Source organism: Hydra vulgaris, chromosome 05 (assembly GCF_038396675.1).
Source record: "Hydra vulgaris chromosome 05, alternate assembly HydraT2T_AEP".
Classification (NCBI taxonomy): Eukaryota; Metazoa; Cnidaria; class Hydrozoa; order Anthoathecata; family Hydridae; genus Hydra; species Hydra vulgaris.
Window position 1 is genome coordinate 25,524,511 of NC_088924.1, and position 25,948 is coordinate 25,550,458.

The following is a 25,948-nucleotide window of genomic DNA, read 5'->3' on the forward strand; positions in this document are numbered from 1 at the left end:
AGTTATAAAATGAGTTTTTTATTTATATATTCAAATTCCTCACCTAGAAATTAACTAAGTCACTTATTTTTAGAACTCAAATGTTTATAGACTTGGTTTTATAAGGAGAAATGTAAATTTAAAAATGGCGGAAAATGACCAAAACAATAATAGTAGCCAAAATTAAAACAACCATTACTCACAAACCGTTGGGAGTTAGACCTTGAAATTTTGGGATTTATCTTATTTTATAATGTACTAACTATGGTAAAAATATAAAAAAAATCTAAGGACATAGGGTTGCATTTAAAAAAAAAATTGGTTGTTTTGACGTGGAATTACTCAAAAAGAAGTATTGGAAACAAAAAAAAAAGGCTTCAAAGAAAAAATAATCCAAGTTCATTAGATTCGAACTACGTTAATAATGAATAAAAAACAATATTAGTGTTACTGTACATTGATAAAAAACTAATGTTTAATAGGTAATGAAAAAATTCAATTTTTTATTTTACCTTAAGTATGAAAAATTTTCTTTTAGTTTACATATCTAATTTCAGTATATCAATTCTGTAGGTTATTACAGTATAAATCCAATGTAGGTTACATTGGATTTATAAAAATTTTGCGGTTTTTTCCTAGCGCTAATTATGTATTAGTTTCATGATATATAAAATAAAGCCCCGCAACTGCACGACAACATCTAAAATTAGATATTGGCTATGCATTTAAACGTTTTAAACGCATAAAATAGTTTTCAATCTGACTGACACATTAATATTAGTCTAGTTTAAAACTTTCTGGTATTAGCCTATGGGTTAATTCAGCTCTGTATGTACATTTATCAAATATCTATGTGAATATATATATATATATATATATATACACACACACACACACACACACACACACACACACACACACACACACACACACACACACACACATACACACACACACACACACACACACACACACACAAACGCACACACACACACACACATATATATATAAATTCAATAATTTTATCAAAAAAAATAATTAGGTGTTTGTTTACCCCAAAACGGGTAAATGGGCACCCGTATATTTTTTAACATAAATTCTTCGCTTTATATTTTTTCTTAAATCCAACATTCCTTTAAGAAAGATTTAATGTGGTATTAAAAAATCATATCTCACTTTTTAAAATTTTTCCCAACTTTTTTTTTTATTTTGGAAAAAACTATAAAAAAAGGTGCTCATTTACCCCACGCTACGGTAGAGTTTCTTTTTACATTTGACGGCGACATTAAAGTTCTATTCCGATTGTTGTCCTTCAATCAAAAATAGTTAACAATTGCAATAATACTCGGCAAACACTTAACAGACTTATAGCCGATGCGGATCGAATCAGTCGAGGACTGTTTCAATCGCATTGTCTTGGATGTACAGTGAGTCTAAACTTCGAAGAAATTTCAATAGTCATATCCAAACTATAGAGCATAATTAAAAAGGTTAATAATAATTTCGATAGTGCTTTATCTATGTATATTTAAAACTTAATGAATAACTAAATCTTTATTTAAAACTTAAAGTATAGTTTCGTATTTAGTTGACCCAACAGTTAGTTTATAAAGTTATCATGAAGAATAAACAAAATTTTGTTTTTTTAAAGTTTTGCTACTTTAGTTTAGTTTTAAAGTATACTTACTGTTTTATCATACTACTGTATTGAATTTTAAACATAGGTTGATTTTAAGGATTTAATTTTGTTAGTCTGTAATATTTTCAATTTTGTTATGTTCATGTTGTTAAATTCATGTTGTTATTGTGTTCATGTGCTCCAATACTGTAAGTATTGCTAGTAAAATTCTATTGCTTCCACCAACAAATGCAGCGTTTGAAAGATCATTTACTAGACAATTTTTAATTCATAATCAAAAATAAAACAGGTTTCAATTTTAAATACAGGTTCGGATTAAGACATGAGGAGTGTGCACACAGGGGCCTACAAAATTAGGGTCCTTCACAAACTAAAGATAAAAGAATTGACTTGTTTTTTATATTGATGAAATGATTATTGTAGATACTAGATCTTATCTAAACATAAAAAGTTTGTGAAAATAAACTTTGCTAGTTTAATTCAAAAAAAAAATAAAGTTTTTCTATAAATACTTATAATTATTCTGAGAGAAAATTGAATTATAATATTAAATAAGAAAAAAAAAATTTCTTTTCTATAAACCATTTTTCTGCGATAATATTCTGCATTTTTCTATAATAAATTTCTCCTTTTCTTTAAACCACTTTTCTAATTTTTTTTTTTTAATTAGGCTAAAACTCACAAACAGAAATTTTGATTTCTAAATAAGTTAGGGAGTCACAGTTTAGGACCCTTGTGGAGGGTGGGGCATTTTGACACTCTGTCATTAATAAATGACAGAGTATCAAAAAATTTTATTTCCCATAATTTAGAGCACATAAATCAAAAATTTGATGCCTAATAATCTATGACCAAGGCTGGCACGAAGGAGGGGGTGACACCCTTCATTAAATGGCAAATTGGAACTTGAACTTTTTTATTAATCTGCAAATTAGGGAATTAGATGACCTTTTTTTTCTTTTTAGTTGGCAAAAGCCTTAAGCCACACTACCTCCTACTTGATATTTACTCGCACCAGCCCTATCTATGACTCAAAGTCGAAGCCAAAAATTTAATCTGGGCAATTTTACTTTAGAGAGTTACTGGACCAAACTCACTAAACAGCAAAATTTGTTATTTAGACAACTCTTAAAAATTTCGTAGTTATTATTAGCAAAAGTTATATGTAACATTTAATAAGTTTTTTATAATATTAAATTCCATCATTTAAAAGAAACCATAAAAAATACAAAAAAAAAACGTTTTTTTTTTTCCAACTCTAGTATGGATGCTTGAAGAAAAGTGCACTTATGCCAGGCTTGACCAGAAAGGCGTGCGATTTTGTCTTTATATGACCATTAAATTATATTTTGTTTTGATGATTTAACCACGAATTTTAACAAATGCGCTGAAAAATCTGGTTTTTAATTACTGTGAAAATAAATAACTTCGACATATTTATCTTTACTAACGTTTTTATAGCAAAATACTTTTAAATAAAGTAGCTAATGATTTTGATTAAAGTATCATTGAAAGTTGGATAATTTTTTATTTATATTTAATTATCTTTTTTATATAAAAAGATTTTTTTATAAGCAAAAATTAAAAAAAAAATTTTAATTTTATAAGCGATGACTTTAAACTGTGAAGGTCTCTTGAGAAGAAAAAAAAGACAAACTTTTTTGAAAGTCATTTGAATTAAATAACTTATATCTTAACTTATGTTTTTGTATTATTGAAATGCATTTAAATAAAGTAACAAATCACTGATAATGATTTTTTATAAAGACAATAAATAATATATATTTTTTTATATTTATATAACAACTACACAAATAAGAGTTTTTGGAACACTTAGGAACAGTCACAGAAAAAGAATAAGACTTACTTGAATGACAAGTAACACGAGAATAAATTTTAGTAGATAGCACAAGAGACACGAGCACTTTAGAGAAGTAACATTACGATGATGTGATAATGGTTGGAGGTTGGCTGCAAAAGCAGGTTCAACTATGTTTACAATGTGTTTTTGCTCCTTGTCTGAAATAGAAAGGGCATCATTAAAATATCCGCTCCAGATATGGCGACAGTATTCCATGCAAGTACGGATTTGAGATTTATAGAGATGAAGTTTATCGGAGGCATTTATTGCTATGACATTTTTGTTCTCCTACCCAGCTAGCACTCATATGTTGATAAAATGTTAGAACAATCTTGCGCATTGCATTGGCTCAACATCAATAACCAACCTTGTTTTTATATCATTTTGGTTACAAATGCAACGTCGCCAACAACCAAAAAACATTGTTTTACACTTGTACAACGCTATATTTAACTTTTACAGCCCTCAGAATTTGGATACAATAGGTCAGCAATAAGTTGCCAACCTCAAACTGTTAGAGATTAGCATCAGGTCGGCAAAAAAAATTTTAATGGAGGGGGTTACCATAAAACATAAAAACGAGGTAGGTGAATATTTGCTGACCTAAAATGCTTTGAGGTTAGCATTGCCAAATGCTGACCCTAATTCCGAGGGCTGCTTTTATTGGAAATAAATTTATTTATATATTTAAGTATATATATGCACATTACATATTATGAAATTTTTAGATAAAATAATTCTTATAGATTATATAAATATATATTTGTATATCTGCTTTTTCTTGATGCAAAAACAATGTTGATCCACTGTATATAATCCAACATTATTCAAATATCGTCGCCTTAGAGGACAGAGGTTCTATCTCCATTTTGGATAGTTTTGCAGGATAACAAAAACAAAGTTTGAGCATTAAGCATAAATCAGCAATTTCATTTTTTGTTAGTGTTAATGTTTTTTGATCAATTAGAACTATCAAACATGATAGACCCACTGCCTAATCTGATTCTAGCACTTAAAATAGATGTCCCTAAAGTCATAGTTAAAATTGAGCACAACATGGAGATAGAACCTCTGCCCTCTAAGGCGACGATATATATGGAGCAACATTGATTAACGTTGGGATTAACGTTGATCCAATGTGCAGGGATCAATGTTGGATTATATACATCGGATATAATCCAACATTGATCCCTGCACATTGGATCAACGTTAATCCCTGCACATTGGATCAACGTTGATCTCTACACATTGGATCAACGTTGATCTCTACACATTGGATCAACATTGATCCCTACACATTGGATCCAATGTGTAGGGATTAACGTTGATCCCTACATTAAAAGTTGATCCCAAACATTTAAAAAATGTTTTATATCAAATTTTTATGCAATTTTTCTATTCTTTATTTTTTAGAGTGGTTGTTATTTTTAGCTACAGAATTTGATAAGTTGAGGAAAAAAACATAATTTATGACAACAATTTTATAATTTTGTAACAAAAATTGAATCGGTGAAAAGAAGAACAGTACTTGTCCAATATTTTCATTTCAAGATAATTAATGTTTAAGTTTTAAACAGTTATAAATCTACTTTATTGCAAAAAATAATGAAAGAAAGATGGACTAGTATTATTTTTGTAGTACATAGAGATCGACATAAGTTAAATGAAATTATGGAAAAGGGGCAAATAACAAAAAATGGATTAGTAATGTTCTTCTTCTTACCAATTCAATTGTATGTTTTGATATGCAATTTATTTATTTTTTTTATGCATATCAAATCAGTTTTTAAGAAACTGATTTAATATGCACGCTAGAATTATGCAAAACTTTGTTAAATTTTTTTTCTAACATTTGTTTTCATGTCTTTTGGCTTTTTCAAATTTTTTTTCTATATTTGACATTTTCTCTCAATATTTATATTATAAGAAAATCAGAAAATAAATTGCTATTTATTTGTAAAAAATATTACATGATCAATAAATTTTGTAATGACAGAAGAATTTAAATAAAAGAATACCATGGTTTCTTTTATAAATGTATTTACAATCATTATTTTTGTCTGAAATTGTTTTCCAATTTCCAATGTTAATACAAGTTACTAGAGATAATAAACATAACGATTGCTCTGTTTGAAAAAATGTATTTAAAAACTTTAAAGGTGTTTTATATAGGCTCCTTAAAATTTCATTTCAAAAGTTATGTAAATAACAATCCTCTAGCCCACAAGCTTTTGGAGTCAATCACAAGAGTTCATCAGAACATAAAATATCAGGTTTAAATGCATAATGGAGAATCCAACAAAAATGCAGACTTTTCTATGGGGGTAGTGAAAATGACCAAATATATTATTTATTATTTTACATAAAAAACTTGTTAAAAAGTTAAAATTGAAAATTCTATAAATAAATAGCAATTAGTTTTCTTGCTTTCCTGTGCATTTATAAATACAGTTAAGTTTAGCAAAAACATTTTAAAAACAAATTTTAATAGTCATTTTTTCGAGCACAAATAATAAAGTATTTTCCTAATATACTGGCTGACTAAAGTCGCAAAGAAATTGTATATCAAAAAATGCTTTTGTTTTTGTTATATTCTTATCTGCTTTCTTCCTCAACTTGTATAAAGTTTGGTAGTGGAAAATAACAAATACCCTTTAAAAAAAAAAAAAAATTTTCTAATTTTAAATTTTTTTTTTGTTTATTTTATTTAGATATTTTATTTCATATATTATTTGTTTCCTTTCTTTGAGTATTATAAATTTTTAAAATGCCTACTATATAAAAACGTGGTCAAGTTGTCTTAATACTTTGGACATGGACAAACAAGGCGTGCGACAGCACACGCTTCCCGGGAAGGCTGGTATTGTTTTTTTCTCACTAGATAAGTTTAGCTTTTTGCTGCGAATTATTGAAACCTTTTAAAAGATGCGAACTCTTATGGGCAGTGTTATTAAATAACTTTTTTTAAGTATGGTCAGACAAGGCATACTTTCTATACTGTACTTTTCCTTTTATTCCTATTCTACTCCATCACCATCTTGAGTAGTTGCTTTATGAAACTGTAATCATTTTTAAAATCTTTTTTTAAAAGAACATCTCTCTTAAAAACAAATCATGGGTATACTAGCAAAAGACATTAAGTTGAAAATTGGCAAGAAGCCAATGTAAAAAGGTCCTGTCTGATGTTAAGCTCTGTTATTCTCTTCATTTACTAAATCTTATCTCAGTTGTTAGGTTCAAGAGACTTTTGGAAAGTTTTTAAGAGTGTCATTAACTAAAGTAAGTCTAACATTTCTATTTAAATAGTTTGAAAAATTAATTTAATTTTATGAGCAATTTTTTTAATACTTAAAAATCAGCGATTGTGATTTCTTTAAGTTAAATAATTTCAGAATCACAAATTCTCATCTGATTGTCGCAATCTTAATTTAAGCCTTGACTTCTTAAATTTACTAAATAAATAATTGTTAAAAACTATTTATGTGGCATATTAATAAACATTTTATGCAATTTTTTTAACCTGACATTAGATAATGTTTGCATTTCATTGTGTAAAATAGTAATATTCAAAGAGTTCAAAGTTTAACACTTAAAATCACATATTTAAAGAATTACTGTTCTAATAGTTCTGTGATAATTAGATTTTTGTGTGCTTAACCTTTTTTTGATTTTGTTGAATTGTAAGTGTATTTATACCAATACATATGCTTTTTTTATTTATTTTTTTCTTATAACATTTTTGTTATAAAAACATTGTCGTGTAATATTTAATTTGTATTATAGAAGAGATTTAAAAAATGAGCAAAGAATCGTATGTTATAAAAGCTAGAGGTTTGCCATGGTCAGCTACTGCAGCCGAAGTTATTGAATTTTTTTCAGGTATCAAAATTTAATAAAATTAGCGTTTTAAAAATTATTAGTATGTTGCTATCTTGGTATGCTGAATATTTTTGTTGTTGATTTAAAGTAGTTTTGATCAGACATTTTGTCTGATACATTTTAAAAAATTAAATTGAGCCCTGCTTAAGTAATCTAAGCTTATGTCCTCTGGTAAATTTTTGATTCAAAGAAATGTATAATTAGACACTATTTTAAATCAACTGCTTTATCTTTGGATAAAACTAAACAAGATAAATACAAACAAAGTAATGATTTAAAATTGTTGCGGTTTTAGGTTTTTACTAGGGGCAGAGGGTAGGGTTCCCACTTTTTTTGCGTAGGAGAGCGCGGCGCTAAACTAATTAAACTTGAAATTTTCACAGCGTTCTCCTTCGGAAAAAAGTGGAGAATGGGAACCCTAGCAGAGGGGAGGAGCTGTTTCAGGCTTGGCCAGAAAAGCGTGCGATTAAATAAATAACTTTGATCTTTACTTATGTTCTCATATTATTTTAACTGGCCAAGCCTGCTATCTTAAGAACATCCTCTGCTAGCGTTCCAAAAAAAAGGTGTCTTCAAATAAACTCTATGTTCGTTACCTATGCCTTGAGATTTTTAATAATAAATCCTAAAATTTTATGATTTATTAATAATTATTTCTAATTATTTTTCTACAGTCTTGGTCAGGAAAGGTGTGCACACTATTTCTTAAGTCTTAAGAAATGTCTTATTTATGTTTGTTTGTTTTTTCAAAATTATTGGCTTGAAATTTATTGGTTTTTGGAGCATATATGGAGGCTTTCACTTGAAGTTGCTTGCAAAATTATTGATTGTGTATCATTAATTTATCTTAAGTCTACTGAAAAAAATTAGATTCATGTATTGTCTCCTTAATTATTGTTATTATGATTAACATCTTCTGTAAGATAAATGTTTTTTCTTGAAAATAAATTACAATTTTAAAAAGTGAACACTGTTTCGCTCCCTGGACAACAAATTTGATAATTTTCAGGAAAATCTCCTAAAATTAAACATTCGTTTTGAAAAATATTTTATTTACAGTTAATCTAGAATCTACTTTTTTTTAAAATCTACTTGTTTTTGCTATAAATGAATATGTGCTAAGGTTGCCAATGCTGTCAGATAAGAAATCATTAAACTCATCTGATGACAATGATTATAAAAATTTCTTACGATCAGTATTCTGCCATTGTTTGAATAGTACATCTTCTAGTTCATGGTCTATAAACTCATGCACTAAACAACCTTTTAATGCTTGAATACCAGGGTATAACTTACATTGAAGCAGCATTCATTCCACATTTTTAAGTAAACAAACAATAATCATCAAGATTAAGAAGTAAAAACTTTTTTGAATATTTTGGTTTTTCATAACACTAACAAACTCTTTTTTTCCTGGCATAATTCTTGAAAACTTATTACTTTGATAAAAGTTAATTACTAACTGGGTTGTTCTGGGGAAAGAGGGTTTCCACTATTTTTTATCTGGTAGAATCCCTTGTTCATTTTTAACGTCTTGAAGTTCAAACAAGATAACTCAGACACTTCAAAGTAACTTGATATCTTTTTATGTGTCTATGATTCTAGTGCAAGTGTTAACATTTACACTTTATGACGATAAGAGTCAGTTACATAAGTTTTCTTTTTGATTTCATACATTAAAATGTCTTACTCATAATCTTTCATTAACTTATTGTTAGAAATGGTGCTGTATGTTTCTGCTGTTAAAGAAGCTTCATCAATCTCATGCTAATGAAACTATCAGAGTTTTTTCACTTCTTGATTCCCATTTCTCCTGTGAACTAAAATCTTCATCAGCTTCTATTGCTTTTTCAACAATTTGTTGCAGAATTTCCAACCTGGCATAACATTATTTTTTTTTAAACCCAAGTCTAAAGAAATCTTTACATTGCCTAAAAACACTTTGATCACACAGAAATCTTTACATTACCTAAAAATTACATAACCTAAAAATTACATAACCTAAAAATGTAAATTAGTTTTAAAATTAACTTCAAATTTAATCATGAATCTCAATAAAGTCTTTAATTTAATCATGAATCTCAATAAAGTATCTTTCTTTACATATTAACTATAATAAATGTTATCTTTTAATTTTTCTCTCAAAATATTTTTCGTTGAATTGCTCATGCTATTTTGATTTAAGTAAATTTTTCTTTTAAATTTGCTTGCCACATTATTTCTTATTGCTGGTCACAAGAAAGATCTTTGAGTTGATTAAAACCTTGAATTCTAGAAAATCCAATTTTGTGGCAATTAATGTTTAGAGTTTTTTCCAGTGTTACATTTTTCCACATTTATTATATTTATTATTTTTGATATCACTAGCTAAAAGAACAACTAAACAATAAAATTCTTGCATGTGCTGTATGATTTTTTAAAACAATCTTATCTCAAGCTTTCAAAACACTATAGTGTTTATTCCAAAAATATTCTAAAGTGTCAGGTATTTTAAATTTGAAATAAATAATGAAAATGAATTCAAATGCAACAAAACAATTTAAAAACTCAAAGACTTTTTTTTCATTGTGTTTTTAAATTCTATTTTAGAAATAGTTTATCACTATTAATTCATTTCTATGTAATAAAAAATCTGGGGAGGCAGGGTGGGGGTGTTACCATCCTCTTTTCCCCCTATATATGTCCATGACTATGAATATGTCCTATACTAGTTATTAAATAACACTATATTGAAGTTTCAATTAAAAAATCTCCTTCGTTACAAAGTTTAAGTTTTTCAAAGTTCTGAAAAGACATTATTTTTGAGTGCTTACTTTGATCAAATATTAGAGAGACATTACATGAATCAAGCCTTCCCAGGAAATGCATGCAGTTCTTTGTCTTGCATGTCCATGCATGATTATTTCAGTTTAGACAACTTGGTCATAGCTGTTTTCAAGTTTTATATACGTTGCTGAAAAAGGTCTTAAAAAAATGAAGAAAGCAAAATAACAAAATAGGGAATTAAAATAAGTTTAAATAGAAAATAATAATAGTAATAGTTTAAATAATTTGGGTACTGTTTTTATTTTTGTTTCTTCATAGTGGTTATTATTTTCGGCAAGTCAATACAAAAAACAAAAAAAACAGTTTTTAACATTAAAAAGAATGGTTTTCCTTTTTTTTTTTTTTTTTTTTTTTTTTTTTTTTTTTTTTTTTTTTTTTTTTTTTTAAGAGGAAAGTGAAAATATGTCATCTGTTTGTGAAATATATTTGTATAATTTTAATGTAACAAGTATATATCAAGGGTTGAATTAAGCGATAGCGATTCGCTATCTCTGGAAAAATATTTGGTCTTCAAAATTTTAGTTTATGCAAAGCTGTGTACTTTGTTTTTAAGGAGCAAGTTATTATAAGTTTGTTAGCAAGAAAATTATAAAAAACTAAACAATAATCTTACAACTACAAAAGTAACACTCTAGTCACTAACTGCATTATAAAAGTATAATAGTGTTATTACTTTTATAAAGCACTTATTACTTTTAAAGTTCATTCTTTGTTCAAACAACATAGTAATTCCAAACAAATAGTAATTCCAAACATTAATTTAAGTAGAAAAGCATCTAGAAAAAATTAAGTGAATATTCAAATATTAAAAATTTCAGGAACTTTTACAAATCACTTAAACAACTTTATAAAAACATACTTTGTAAAAACTTTAGCATTGTGAAAAACATTACTAATAGTCTGTAAAAACGTGTGTCATTTTTAAAACCAACCAATAAAAAATTTTTATTGGTTGATTTTAAAATTAATGCACGTTTTTACGGACCATTAGTAACATTTTTCATTATGCTAAACTTTATATACATTACGTACTTTATATACATAATTATTAAAGTTGTTTGTTATGTTTCTATAAGTTACTTAAGTTTTAAATGTTATTTGGATATCCACTCTATTTTTCTAGATGCTTTTCTATTTCAATTAAAATTTGGGATTACTTATGTTGTTTGAACAATGAATGAACTTTAAAAATAATAATTTGCTTTGCCGTATCTAATTTTTTTACTAAATTTAACAACCACTCTAAAGAAATAAAACAAAAAACAGGAAACAAGTTATTTAAATGATTAATTTCTTTTAATTTATTTTTTTTAAATTTCTTTTTATTTCCTATTTTGTTAGTTTTGCTTTTTTTGTTTTTGAAACTTTTCCTGCAATGATTAATATTATAAAACTTGCAAACATCTGTGACCAAGATGTCTTAAATAAAATGTTCTCGTGTGGTCATACAAGACAAAAAAAAATTAAATTCATTAAGCCTTATGGGAAGGCTTGGTAAATCTAATTTTTTTCAGTAGACCAATGATAAATTAATAATGTACAATCAATATTTTTGCCAGCAATTTTGAGTGACAGCCTCCAAACTATTATCAAGAAATTGAATGTGAATTATGCTTTGTTGTTTCTTCAGATAACCACAAAAAATAATCTCAACAACCCATGTATATTTTCAGCTGTAATTTTTGCAGTTATCGTTTATGTAATATCGACTGCAAATGATGTAAAAATAAAGCAATTCTGATATGAAAGGGTGGCATATAGAATGACCCAAATATCTTATTCGTAACTGATAAAATCTATCTATAAATTTTTTACAATCTTTATTAAAAATATTTCATTAAATACGTATATAAAAAGAAAACTCCCAATAAACAAGCAAAAGATTGTTTATTATCAGATTGTTTTGAAAAATAAATTATAAAAAAATATAATTATTTTCAAATGCCAAATGCATATTTATATAAGTACATATTATGTAATTTTGTTATATTAGTTTAAATTATTTTAACGATTTTTAAATTTTTAATTATTAGTTTATATGATTTTAAATTTAATTTACACAGTACTTTGAAATATTCTAATGACACAATTTAACTTATAATGATGTAAATATCAGGGATTATTATAATGATGTAAATATCGCAATAAAATAATAACATAGATCTCATAACAAGGCCTGCTATAAAAAATAAGTAAGTTCAATTCCCTTTGAATATTTTAATGTAAGGCTTTATTGCACTAAAGGTACTCTATATGTCGAATTTTAAACATTTAATATAGTTTAAAGTGTTAAACAAAAAAAAACTAGCTAAAATATATAGTGCCCTGAAAAAACTATGCTAAGTTTGATCAAAGAGAGAAAATTTAAAAACTCGAACTAAAATAAAAAAAGAAATCTTAACGAAAATTAAAAAACTAAATAAAAGAAAAATATAAAACAGGAAACAATTTTAAATTTTATAATAATGGAATAAATAACTCTGACCTTATTTAATATTTTTATAATAGGTGATAAAATTATTTTCTCTAAAAGTTTAAAAAAAAAAAAAGTTAATAAACTTTTTTCAAAAGTTTATTAACTTTGGGTCTCGAAAGAAACTCATAAAGATTATAAGATTTACAATCTTTTTTTATTCAGAACATTGTGAAAAAAATTGCTGCTACAAACTGTTATAAAAAGTGAAAGTTTTTAAATATTTTTTTTTTTTTTTTGTGCACAAAAATTCAAGAACTAATTTTAATTCAAAATTGTAAATAATTCTGAAATCTCTATAAAGTTCTAGTTCAAAAAACTTAAAAACTTAATAAGGATATTTGGGACACATCAAGTAATTAAGGGTCATTAGGGGTTACCTTTTTCACAAAAAAGTTTGAATTGAATAAAACCTTGTTTTCTAGAAAATCCAGTTTTGTGGCAATTTTGAGAGTTTTTCCAACATTTTTTCCAACATTTTTTCCACTTTTGAGTTTTTAGCATATGACTTCCGGAAAGATAATTTTTAAATTTTTATGTAGGTAGCTCAAAATCCATTGTGTCACTTTCTTTTTTTTTTTCTCTCTATTGCATTGTACCCAAGCATGTCTTTTCTTTTTCACGCTTTTTGAAAATCTTTTTCACATAACTAGTAGTTAATTAGTAGATAGATTCTTTCTTCAACAACGCTATAATACGAAATTATACACAAGGTAAAGCTCTATGCCACTCTGAATATCATATGTTAATATATAATGTAATCAGTTTGATCAGGTGACGTGAAATAGTTTGTACCTAAATAATCATATTTTTACTAAATTTGTTTTTGTCATACACTCTATATTTTTTGAATGGTGACAAAATCTTTTTAACAGCGTTGACACATGTGATAATACATCACTCTATCTATGGAAAGAGTTTTCGTGTAAAGGGTTTCAAAACCTGCTTTTTTACTGAGTACATCATTCTATGAGTTGTAAACACTTAATATTATATTCTTTAAAAAGAAATTTTTAAGACATAATCAAATCTGTTGCAAAATATACAGCATCAAGTTTTTTATATTAAATGAGATAATTTTTTTTTTTTATGCTTTTCCTCTCACATTTATCTACATTAATTTGAAAAAAGATTTTCTTTTAAGTTCTTAATTACTTTATCATTAAATTTTTACTTGATTATTTATTACTTATTATCTTTTTATATTTATTACTTATTTCTAATTTTTATATTTTATTACATATTTCTTTTATTATTACTTATTATCTTATCTTTAATTCTCTCGTATTTAATTCTTGATAAGTTGTTTATTAGTATATTTATTTGTTAGTATATTTAAAGTTATTCTTACATTTTAAGGCAATCACTACTGGGAAATAACTTTTTTTTTATTTTTATTAATAAAAATAAAAGTTTTTTCTCATTCATAGTTACATTTAATAACTTTAATTCTATGGTATTTAATATAATTAACATAAAATGTAAATAACTGTTAATTAGTTCAGCAATGTTAATTAATGTAACAATTCGTAACTACATTTAATAACTTAAATATCTTTTAACAAAGTTAGTTTGGTTAGACTAAAGTGTCTTAGAAGCTTTATATTAAACATAAATTTAATATTATTATTTAGCTTCAATACCTTAAACTTTTCCTTTTTTTTAAAGAAAAAAATATTTAAGAATTTTTTTTTTTTTTTGGAGTGATTGCTATATATATAAAGTTATATATATAAAGTTATATATATAAAGTTATATATATATATATATATATATATATATATATATATATATATATATATATATATATATATATATATATATATATATATATATATATATAGATGGATGGATATTTTTAAATTTAGATGTAAATACTCTAAATGGAGAAGCAAGCGTACACTTTACTAACACAAAAGAAGGCAGACCTTCTGGTGAATGTTTTGTAGAAGTTTGCTCTCGAGAAGATGTGGAAAGGTAATTTTAAATATTATTAATGATATATTTAATTAATTACAATAAAAAGATAAAAAAAATTAAGTATTAAAAAAAAATTAATGTGTTGATGAAGCCATGAATATAGTTGGTTAATTTTTTTTTTTGTTGTTGCTTTTTTGCTATTTGTAGAAGAACATCCATATTGCTTTGCAATCTGTGACATTGATGGTCTGAAAATTAACCTATATAATATTGTTTATTTTTGAATATAGAATGCTGCCACCCATGGTTATAATTATGACAGTCATTGATTTAAATAGATGGTTATAAATGCTAAGAAGAAGGTGCAGCTCCATTGATGGAATGAGTTTCAAAATCATTTTTGAAATTCATTTGTTTTGCTTTTGTGCTTGAAGTTTAGACTTTAAGTTAATAGGATGCATCAAAACATTAAAAAGTTGCTTTTTTTTTGTTTCTAAAAAGGTTGTTAATGAATGCTCTCTTGAAAGTGTCAGTCAAGAGTTTATAGAAGTGTGTGAAAACTGATTGGACAGAAATTTTTGAATAACATCATATCAAGCTATTTTAAATCACCTAAAAATGCGAACTTTCAGAAGATCGTTTAAAATCTGTCTTAATAATAGGTAAAATATATTTTGATGATGACCAAACTAAGCAGAGTCAATCTGATAAAGTATTGTTTAAAAAAAGCTATGTAAAAGTTATACTTGATGATGTAAGTTAAAATCTGCATGTTGTTGTTACATGTGTAAAATGTGGTTACAGATTAGGTAAAGTTAGTTTTGAATATTATTGTTAGATTGTTTCCCTTATATATCAATCAATTTTTTTCAAAGAAGTTTTTAAATTTTCAAGTTAACTAAATGGCATTTAAATGTCATATTTAAATAAAAAATGGCATTATGGAAAACATCCGCACCACATAATTGGTAGGACCATGTTGATTTTTAACAACAACAACAACAAAAAAGGGTCTTAAAATGGAGTGGTAATATAATGTGAGTGATATAACAGTTTAGATTTTGCATTCTAAATTTTGTGTAATTTTTAACCTTCACATTTTATGGTGTACACAACCAATTAGATAATTTAATTGGTTTGATGCTCTAATGTAAGCTAACCACTCTATATTGAATAATCTAATAAATATGATGTAAAAGTAAATACAGTTACAAAATGCTGTATACAACATTCATTTGACCTACCATATTTTAGCCTCCACTTCAAACCAGTGCAAACAGGGAAGGTTACAAAATTTTAGACTAGAGTTTTTGAAGTTTTCTCATTTACAAGTTGTATAAATGCTGGTGGAGAAAAAACATTTATAGGAAGAAAAAAAAGTAGGATTTTAAATAAATCTGAATGTTGGAAATAGTTGGATTTAAAATGAAAGTGAGTCAGAATAATGGGAAGAAAAAAATAAAATGTATTTTTTTTGGAAATCTTTTCAGTTTTTTTATTTCAACATTTCTAGAGCACTTGCACATGATCAAGATCATATGGGAAAACGTTATATAGAAGTAAAAGAAGCAAAGCAATCAGAAATGGAATGGGTTGTTAATCGTATGGATAACAGTCGATCTGAAGCTATTGTAAGGCTGCGTGGATTACCTTTTGATTGTACCAAACATGATATTGCTGAATTTTTTTCAGGTATATTGTTTCTTTTAGATAATAAAATCTGTATTAAATTTGTTGTATATCCTAATGATATAGTAATCTCTTTAATTTAATTAAAATCTTTTAAATCTTTTAAACCTTTGTAACAAACCTTTAATGTAGAAGTGTTTCATTGATGTTGCTTAAAATTATTGAATTTTTACCTTCTAATAGCTTTCTATATGTAATCATATTTTCTTCTCCTAATATTTATGTTCTGTTTGTTTTGGGTTGAAGGGTTGGATATCTCTCCGTACGGGATTACGATAACTATGAACCAAGATGGAAGGGCCTCAGGGGATGCTTACGTAGAATTTGTTACACAACAAGATGCCGAAAATGCTCTTCTTAAACATAAAGAAAAAATTGGGCACAGGTGGGATGGATAAAGTTGTGGTTTTCCATTAAGTTTAATGATTTTCTCTAAAACTGTTTATTTTTTGTTCTTACTGTTATTTATAACCCAGGGTTATAAGTATATAATTTTTATAAAATTTGGTACAATATCTTATATAGAAATATGTTTATACAGGGCTCATACTTTAAAAAATTTTGTTTTAAAAATTAATTTATAATATTGAAAAATAATCGAAGATAATTTTAGATGGTTTTCTCTCATCAATTTTATTCAATCTTTAGAGTTATATAATATGTGAATAATTTCATACTCTAAAATTATTTTTGATTTTAGGGTATGGGCCCTGTAATATATTTTGATAATTTTGTCAAGTTTCTTAAAGAATTTTTTGTTAAGTTAAATATTTTGATTTTTTTTTTAAATGCCTTTTTTGGAAATGAGTTTCAAGGGGTCATTTGATATGGATTTATTAGTAAGGGATTAGTTAAATCCAATATGTAATGGCTCTATTACATGTTATGTTTAATAAGATACAAATATATGTGATTTTAAATTTAACAAAAAAATTGATCTATTATTACTTATAATACTATTATTATTTGCCCCCTTGCAACCCATAAATTTATAATAAAAATTAAACACTAGTAAGACATAAAAATATAAATAAAAATTAAACACTAGTAAGACATACAAACAGACTTTAAGTGGAAAAATAATTTTAGTTATCCAATTAGTGCTAGCCTGATATTAGGTATAAAAAGTATAATTATTAAAAATATATGCTTACAACATTAAGAGATTTTGCCACTTAGTTAAAAAGTTAATTCTAAATTTCAGCTACTGTCAAACTTAGATAAAAAAAATTTGAATGTTTTGAATTCACTCATCGAATTTTTTTATTATCAAGTGCAAGGGGTGTTTTTTAATAACATCTCAAGTTCTTCATTATATTTATACAACTATTAGGAAAACATATACTTTACTTATTTTATTGGCATTATGTTAATATAAAGTCTAGTAAAAAATGTATATTATACCGCATATATACTTAAAAGTAAAACATAAATTTTAGTCCACCTTAATAAAATGTAAATTTTATTAAGGTGGATTAAAATTTTTGTTTTACTTTCAAGTATATATGTGGTATAATATAATGTATAATATATAATATGGTGGGAAAATGGAAACATGGGTTACAGACCACTCGAGAGTTAATGTTTAAACAAAGTATTTAAAAACTGTTTAAAAATTTTAATGTTTAAACAATCTAATTCTAAATTTTTTAAACAACTGGAGGTTGAGGCAGACCTATCAAGTTTTCATAATTTTATAAATGTAACTAGGTTATCATTTTAACTGTTATCATTTATGATCCTTTTCGTTTCATCATTTTCATTTTAACATTTTCTTGATCTTTTTTCTTGATTTCCTAGATAAAATTACTTGTGTTTTAAGATGTAGTTAAAATAATTGTCTTGAGAGCAAAAAAGTAGTGTTTTTATGTTTAACATATTTTTTGTGAAGTGGAATGGCTTGTAAAGATGTTTTTGAATTTATTTGAACTTAAAAAAAATATATGTATACTCACTAGCTCATTTTTTCTAAAAGTTAAAAGCTAGACGGTAAAGATGTTTAAACAACAATTTTTGCTGTTTTAATTTTAAAACAATCGGTGCCATAATCACCATTAGTTTAAAAAATAAATAATTTTTTGTAGAATGACTTTAACAACTCTTTCTAAGCATTTAAAAAATAATTGTTTTTGGTGTTAAGTATCTTCTATGCTGTGCATAATTTAAAATATATTATTTATAATTATTATATACGAATTAGTTATTAGTGTTGAGTTCCTTCTGTGCTGTGCATGGATTTTTAAGTTTTTTTTAGGAGGTTATTTAATTCTTCTTTTTGTACAAAATCTATCGATATTCGACTCCCATTCATTATCAAATTTATCTAGACCTATAAAACAAATTAAGTTATCTAAGGGCAGCACAGATACAGAACTTTTCTGCTTTGTGTGAAGGAAGTTAAGCTTTATTATTGAGAAATATTGATTTTTATTTTTGCAAGGCTTTTCATAAAGAAACCGTAAGTTATTCTTGCTATGTATCTGTCTTTGCTCTGAAATCAACCAGATCTAACTTTATTGGCTGCAACTTAATTGGCTGCAACTTAATTTGTTTTTCTGTTAGTATTCTACTGCCTTTTTAAAATCTTGTTTCTCTTTATATTTTATCGTCTTTTAATTTTGGTTAAAAGCCAATTAAAATCCAAGCTAAGTTTTTAAAAAGCTTACAAAATAATGTGATAAGAAAAAGATATTGGCAATTGTTGCAGCAACAACAAAAAATGGTTTCGATTAAAGTATTCTCTAATTTTTGAAAATGTATATAGCTGCAAAATGAATAATAACAGCTTATTAATCTTATCCTGATTTTAATTTTCAAGTTCTATTTTCAATGTTTTCTTCGTGCAGTTCAAGAGCATATATTTATAATTTCATGCAACTTATAGTAAAAGATTTTTAATCAAAAAAAAAATATTAAATACTAAATTGAATTTTTATCTTGATAAAAGATTTTAAAAACTACATTTTCCTATGCTATTTTGCTAAATTTTAAAAACTTCATATCTTAGGTGTCTATTTTATTTTGTTATAAATACATTAAAGGGCGTAATGAATTGTGGCTGAAATTTTGAATATGATCTATAATAAATGATAAATCACTTGTTATAACTAAAATATAATGCATTCATATTTTAATCATATTGAAATATATTTTGCTTATAATCTTTATGAATCATATACATAAAAAAATAGATAGCTACCTTAAACTAACTTAATAAATTTGCTTTATTTGGTATATAACAATTTTGCAGTATTTTAAACTGTATTATAAACCTGTATAGTTATAATTATGTAAAAATATATATATAAATATAAATTCATAATTTTTGTTGGTAATTATTTTTATAATGGTAATGGTGATTACAGGAAAGGTATGCAATTTGTAGTTTGTACCTTCTTATAAGTTTGGGTTGGCTACAAATTTTACTTTTTATTGTAGTTTTTAAATCAAAGTCTATTATATGTTATTTAAAGAATATGTATTGCATTTTAGATACATCGAGATATTTCAAAGTTCAAAAGATGACATAAAATATGTTGTGGGCACTCGCTCTGATGATCATAGACCATCTTTAATGAGTATCAGGCCTGGACCTTATGATAGACCTCAGAATTTTAATGGACCAAGGCATGTTTTAATAGCTTAATTTAATTTGAATTAAATATTGTTTATTGAATGTTCACATGATTTACCTTTACAGTTTGTTATTTAACTAGAATACTTATATATTTAAGTTTATTTTTACATTTGTTTATCTTTAACATTTCTTTATTTTATTTAATTCCCGTTGATCATCATGTTTCTAGTCAAAATATTACTTAAAAGTTGTAATTTATCATACATATGTTTTCTATGCATCTAGTAAAGCAGACATTCAGTTTTCTTCAATGATCATCAATTTAGTATAAAAATTAATCATAAATTAATAGAGGAAAGTGTTGTAGCTTAGGAGAGTTTTATTTTGAGACAAACTGCCTTCTGTCTGTGGCCAGATCAAACTATCCTTTCTTATATCTTTATCAACCAGTAAGTATATAGAAAGTTGCAACTATTCATTGAGTTTTGTGGAAGCTGAGCAATAAAAGTTATTGATAAGTAAATGTTTGATGTTTCATTGTTTTGATTTCTATTTTTGTTTCTTTATTCTGATATAAAAATTATATCAGAATAAAGAAACAAAACCCATTATACCATAGTAACTATGTAATCTAGTAACTACATTGCAAAATAAAATTACGATTAAAAAGTATAAAGCAAAGGCAATAAGCATCTTGTGCTAAAGTTTTTAAACATTAAAAATTGTGTTCCTTACTAAAATTAATATTTAAATATATGAATTATTATGTATATAGGCGTGGTCGTGGTGGAGTGCAGCTAGGACCAAGTGGTTTTAATACTGCTCCATCTTACAGTGGTGATTTTGGAAGAAACAGGTCAATGAATAGAGGTATATTTTGTTTTTTATACTGTGAGATTTTTTTCATAGATTTTCATTAGATCTAATTTTTTTAAATTTTATTAATAATAGGGGGTCGAAGTGGTGGAATGGGAATGAGCAAAACCCCAACTGTGCAAAGTAGCAAAACTGGTCATAGTGTTCACATGCGTGGTCTGCCTTTTGAAGCTTCAGTTAGTGATATTGTTACATTTTTTTCACCTTTGAATCCTGTGGATGTGCGTTTAATGTTTGAGCCTAATGGAAGACCTAAAGGTGAATGTGATGTAGATTTTGCTACTCATAGTGATGCCGAATCTGCTATGCTAAAAGACAAGCAAAATATGGGTAATTTTTTTTATCTTTTTCACATATATGTAAATATGCAAGGCTCAATTTAATGGTCAGACATCGCTGCCTCCTGCACTGTTTTTGAGATCTGATTTATGGGGGCAACCAAGTATTGTTCATTTTTACTGAAAAAGTCAACAATGGTTTGTTGCACTCCTCTTGCAGGTCTCAAGAATGGTCAGAGGGGCAGCGATGTCTGACTGTTAAATTGTGCCTTGATATGTGTGTCTATTTATGTATATATTTCTTAAATAATAAAATTATTAGTATTAAGAGAAACTATTTCTTGATGCTTTAAAATCTTATGTATATATATAAGATTTTAAATGCGTAATATATATATACATATTTTTTTATTTATATTTTGATATATATTATTCGATATTTCGCTGATCTATTTTGATCAACGTCATCAGGTAAAATAAAAAATACCTGCAATCATCATTTTGAATACTTCGTTTATGAAGATTATTCTCTTAATATTAAGGTTTTAAAAAAAAATCTTAAAAGTTTAGAATTAAATTAAAAGAATATTGTTGATGCAATAGATCAGTGAAATATCGAATAATATATATTAAAATAAAAACATATATTAAAATATTTATTGAGTTTTCATATATTTTATTGTATAACAAGAAAATGACTTTCAAAGATTTTAAATGCATATACAGGAGCAATTCTAGGCAAATAATTTAGGTGGTGGTGCCCCCCATGCCAATGCCTGCTATAATGAAATTTGCCGTGTAGGCTTTTTTTTGTGTGTGTGTGTGCAAAAAAGGTCCTCAATTTCTAAATGTGGGCGGTGCCCAAATATGGTCAGCACTGTCAAAAATGATGTAGAATAGATATGAATCCATTCAGCACAAAATGTGTAAATATTCTAATAAATAAGACAACTTTCAAAATAATACACGTTTCAACTATATGGTTTTTAATATATTTTAACTGATGATGCCTATGATTTAGTCGATACATGTTTTTATAATTTAAATAGTTTTAGCAAAAATTATGAAAGTCTTATTTGTTAGTATATATATATATATATATATATATATATATATATATATATATATATATATATATATATATATATATATATATATATATATATATATATATACATATATATATATATATATATATATATATATATATATATATATATATATATATATATATATTTAGTTATCTTGCTTTATAAACTTCATCTTTCCTTGTTCAGTAATTTCCGATTCTATTAATGGTTGCTTGCAGCCTTCTTGGAAGTGAAGATGTTTAAATATATATGTGTGTGTGTATATATATATATATATATATATATATATATATATATATATATATATATATATATATATATATATCAAGCTTTCTCAGGAAAGGCGTGGTTGCATGCCTTATATGATCATGCGCACAGTACTTTTATTTTGACAATTTAGCCACTGCACTTTGCATGTTTTAAAAATGCAATGAAAAAACTAAACTGAAGAGAAAATTAAAAATAAACAAACCATAAACTGAAAAGAAAAACAAAATCTTAACGAATAATAAAACAATTAAAAGATAAACCAGTAAGAATAAAAACATAAAATTGTTATATATTTTTAATTTAGTTGCATCTTAATAGATTAAAGTTAATAATTTTTTTAACATGCTAGTTTAGTGCTTAGGATAATTAAATACTCTGTGAGTCTGTGACTGTTTATGCGATGTTGGAGGAAGGCTCAAATCCTTTATTTGCTTAGGAAGACATCAAAGTTTCCAAGTTATAAATAATTGAATTTCGAATTAAACTTGGATTAACTTTGAAACATCTTTTCTAAACTCCATGAAGTGAAACACTTAAAATAAAATTATATGCTTTTACTTTTTCTGTTTTATCTTTTATTTATTTTATCGTTTGTTTAAAATTTCAGTTAAGTTTTGTTTTTTTGTTTTTTTTAATTTTTATTTCTCTTTTCAGTTTAAAGTTTGTTTATTTTTAATTTTAGTTTAAGTTTAGATTTGTTCATTCAGCACTTTTTTTTAACACACTAATTTTCCCAACTTGCAAAGAGTCGTGGTAAAGTTGTCAAAACAAAATATTATATAAACGTGGTCAATTTATGACTAATGGACCAAAATTTTAGGGTTTGAACATTCAAATTTTGATAAAATTTGATGGGTTGGTTTATATCAACTAGGAAAAAAAATTTCTGAAAATATCAACATAATATTTTGTGGTTCATTTGAAATTTCTGATTTTTCCAAAAAAAACACTTTAATAGCAAAAACAAAGTACCAAAAACTATAAAACACAAAAAACCATCGTCATCACCAAGTTCTCTAAATCTATAATTCACTAATATTCGTGGTCTTTGAAGTAACTTTTCTTCTGTTGAGTCTTATGTCTTGCAAAGTTCACCAGATCGACTTGCTCTTTGTGAGACTTTTGTCTTGAAATTCAAATGAAGCGATAGCGCCATTTAGAAATCCGATATTGAGAACTGTTTTATCGCATCCCATGGAAACTAATGTTAAAAATGTGCTTATCTTTATGCAGTATAAAAGTTCTGATGCAGTCGCTACATGATAGTTTGATGCGGTCACTATCCAGATAAAGTGACCATGGTTCCTGCACTTAAATTGCATGTTGTTGTTGTTTTTTGGTAGTTTTTGATGACTTTCTCTATAAGTATCAATAACTAATATTGTATCTTTTCTTCCGTCAAAATACAAACCTTCTAGAATTTGAATATTTTTGTGGTCTAAGTATTGCATATTAAGTTTGTTTTTCTTTTGTCTTCTTCGAATCTTATTTTTAATAATTACTTTATATTGGTCGAAACTATGTTCAGATCTTTCGGCACTGTTTATGCTATAAATTCGCCACCTCAGCTTGAAACACCGTGCAGGCTTGTGCTGAAGATAGTAATGGTGATCTCATTTATTCAGTTTTATTTTTTCTGTTTTCATTTGTCAGCTGTGTCTAAGTAATCAGTATCTTAGTCTGAGTAATCAGTATCTTAGTTTTAATCCATTGTGCAAACTGGTCCTTCTCTGTCTTACCAAAAGGAGACATTGTAGCACATACCAGAAGGTCAATTAGTACCATATTGAGCCTTAAAATGTTTTGCTTTTGTAGAATAACAAAAGGTAGCAAATAATCACCGTTTGCATTGCAGCAATTATTGATAGTGTAATGAACTTTTTCGATATTGCCACCAATAATAAGTGATCACCTTGCTCTTCTTCTAATTAAGACTGTTTTTGAACCTTGATCACACTTGAACCCGATTTTGTCAACGTTGAAAATATTTAGAGGTCTACTGTATTTATATCTTATTTTTGCAGGTCACCGTTACATAGAATTATTTTTAAAGTCGTCACCGAATGCCAGTGGATGGAGGTCTGAAAGTGTACACCCTCGAAGTATGTAATCATGCTCTTTTTTTTAAATATGTTTGGATTTATATATTTAGAATATAAAATTTAGATTTATGTATAAGTTATATTCTAATTTTAATGCATACGTTTAGTCTTAATTTTTTTTTCATGTTTTTACTTTTTTTTTATGTTTTTGCTTTAACTTTTTAATTATGTTTTTTTAGACATACCTAGCGGACCAATGCTCAATCCACGTCGTGGAAATATGGGATGTGATGTAGATGCCGGTGGTTATGATAACGGAGACAGTTATGGAACTGGAGGTGGTGGTTATGGGGGAGGGTATGGTAATTCAGGTCCAAGGTACGGAAACAGTTACAATAATGGTCCTTCAGGATACAATTCTCGTGACGTTAGTTATCCAATGCAGAATCACAACATCGAAGACAATTTCTACGGTAACTAAAGTACATAAAGACTAGTTGTTTATTTTTTGTCACTGTGGTCAACGTTTAGAATGTAATCAATTCATTTGAAGAGATCAAAGACGTTTCATCTGCTAGTAAAAACGAAATTAACTTGATTTTGAAATTAGGCATGTTTTTTTGGTCTTTCTTTTGATTCGTGGTTGATTACACAGAAAGTAGATGCCGGCATAAACTTATGTTAGAATGTAAATAAGTTTTAATAAAGAAAAGTTTTGCTTTCTTCTGTTCGTTTTCCAGTTTTTTAATTTTCTTAAAATCAAAATAAAAAAATAATTAATAATTTTCATTTATTGTTTAATTAACCAAATAGTATAATACCATGGAAAAACTGACGGACAAATTCTGTACGTCAGTTATCATAGAAACACTTACCGTCAGTAAGTGCTTCTATAATATGTGTGTGTACTAAGGGTCTGCGTCTCGGTATCGTTTTCTCGAAATGAACCGGGAAAAGCGTAATGAGGCGAGAAATTTCCCCGAAAAAAATAACGAGACAAAGGAAACGATTATTCAGGAATAAAGTTAGAGCGGGACATAAATTTTTTCTCGGAATTTAAAAACTGTCCCGGATAATTACGAAACGTTACGAGACATCAATTATATTAACTAGATATCTAACTCGCGCTTTCGCAATGAAGAAAATTTTTTACCAGCCAGAAATGACGCAATCTTAAAAACAATGCTAAACAAAGACTTGGCAATTGTCCAGTTTAAATAATCTTAATGTGCATTACATTACAAATAAAATAAATAAAACATGCATATTTTCATTTCAATTTGTATTTGTCTTGTTAAGTCTCAGTAAATAGCTTAATTACGATAAAGTAGCCAAAACAATTGTTATGGCCGAGCCCCCAGTAGAATAGTAAGTTTCACATTAAGGATCAACTAGTATGTCCCGTTAAAAAGATGTAAATTCCGGGAAATTGTGAAGCTCCAATTTTGTCCTGGACATCTCATCTCGATATCGTCCCGGATTTCGACTGAAAATTGTCTCGATTTTTATCGCTAATCGGGACAAAGCTTTTAGGATCATCCTTTCTTT

General features: G+C 26.5%; 1 protein-coding gene across 1 annotated transcript; it reads left to right on the forward strand.

The window, feature by feature from the left end:
* The first annotated feature begins 1,316 nt into the window (after window positions 1–1,316).
* LOC136071916 (heterogeneous nuclear ribonucleoprotein F-like) lies at window positions 1,317–25,130 on the forward strand. Its single transcript, XM_065797730.1, has 10 exons — window positions 1,317–1,469; window positions 7,263–7,358; window positions 14,526–14,634; window positions 16,091–16,269; window positions 16,513–16,651; window positions 19,759–19,893; window positions 20,619–20,713; window positions 20,795–21,049; window positions 24,383–24,460; window positions 24,640–25,130. The coding sequence occupies exons 2-10, from the start codon at window positions 7,277–7,279 to the stop codon at window positions 24,879–24,881; spliced, it is 1,314 nt and encodes a 437-aa protein (XP_065653802.1). The 5' UTR covers window positions 1,317–1,469; window positions 7,263–7,276; the 3' UTR covers window positions 24,882–25,130.
* Window positions 25,131–25,948: the final 818 nt, after the last annotated feature.

Coding starts and splice junctions, on each gene's coding strand:
- LOC136071916 (XM_065797730.1), top strand. CDS start 7,277: ATGAGCAAAGAATCGTATGTTATAAAAGCTAGAGGTTTGCCATGGTCA. Junction 19,894..20,618: donor CAGAATTTTAATGGACCAAG/GCATGTTTTAAT, acceptor TTATGTATATAG/GCGTGGTCGTGGTGGAGTGC. Junction 20,714..20,794: donor AAACAGGTCAATGAATAGAG/GTATATTTTGTT, acceptor TATTAATAATAG/GGGGTCGAAGTGGTGGAATG.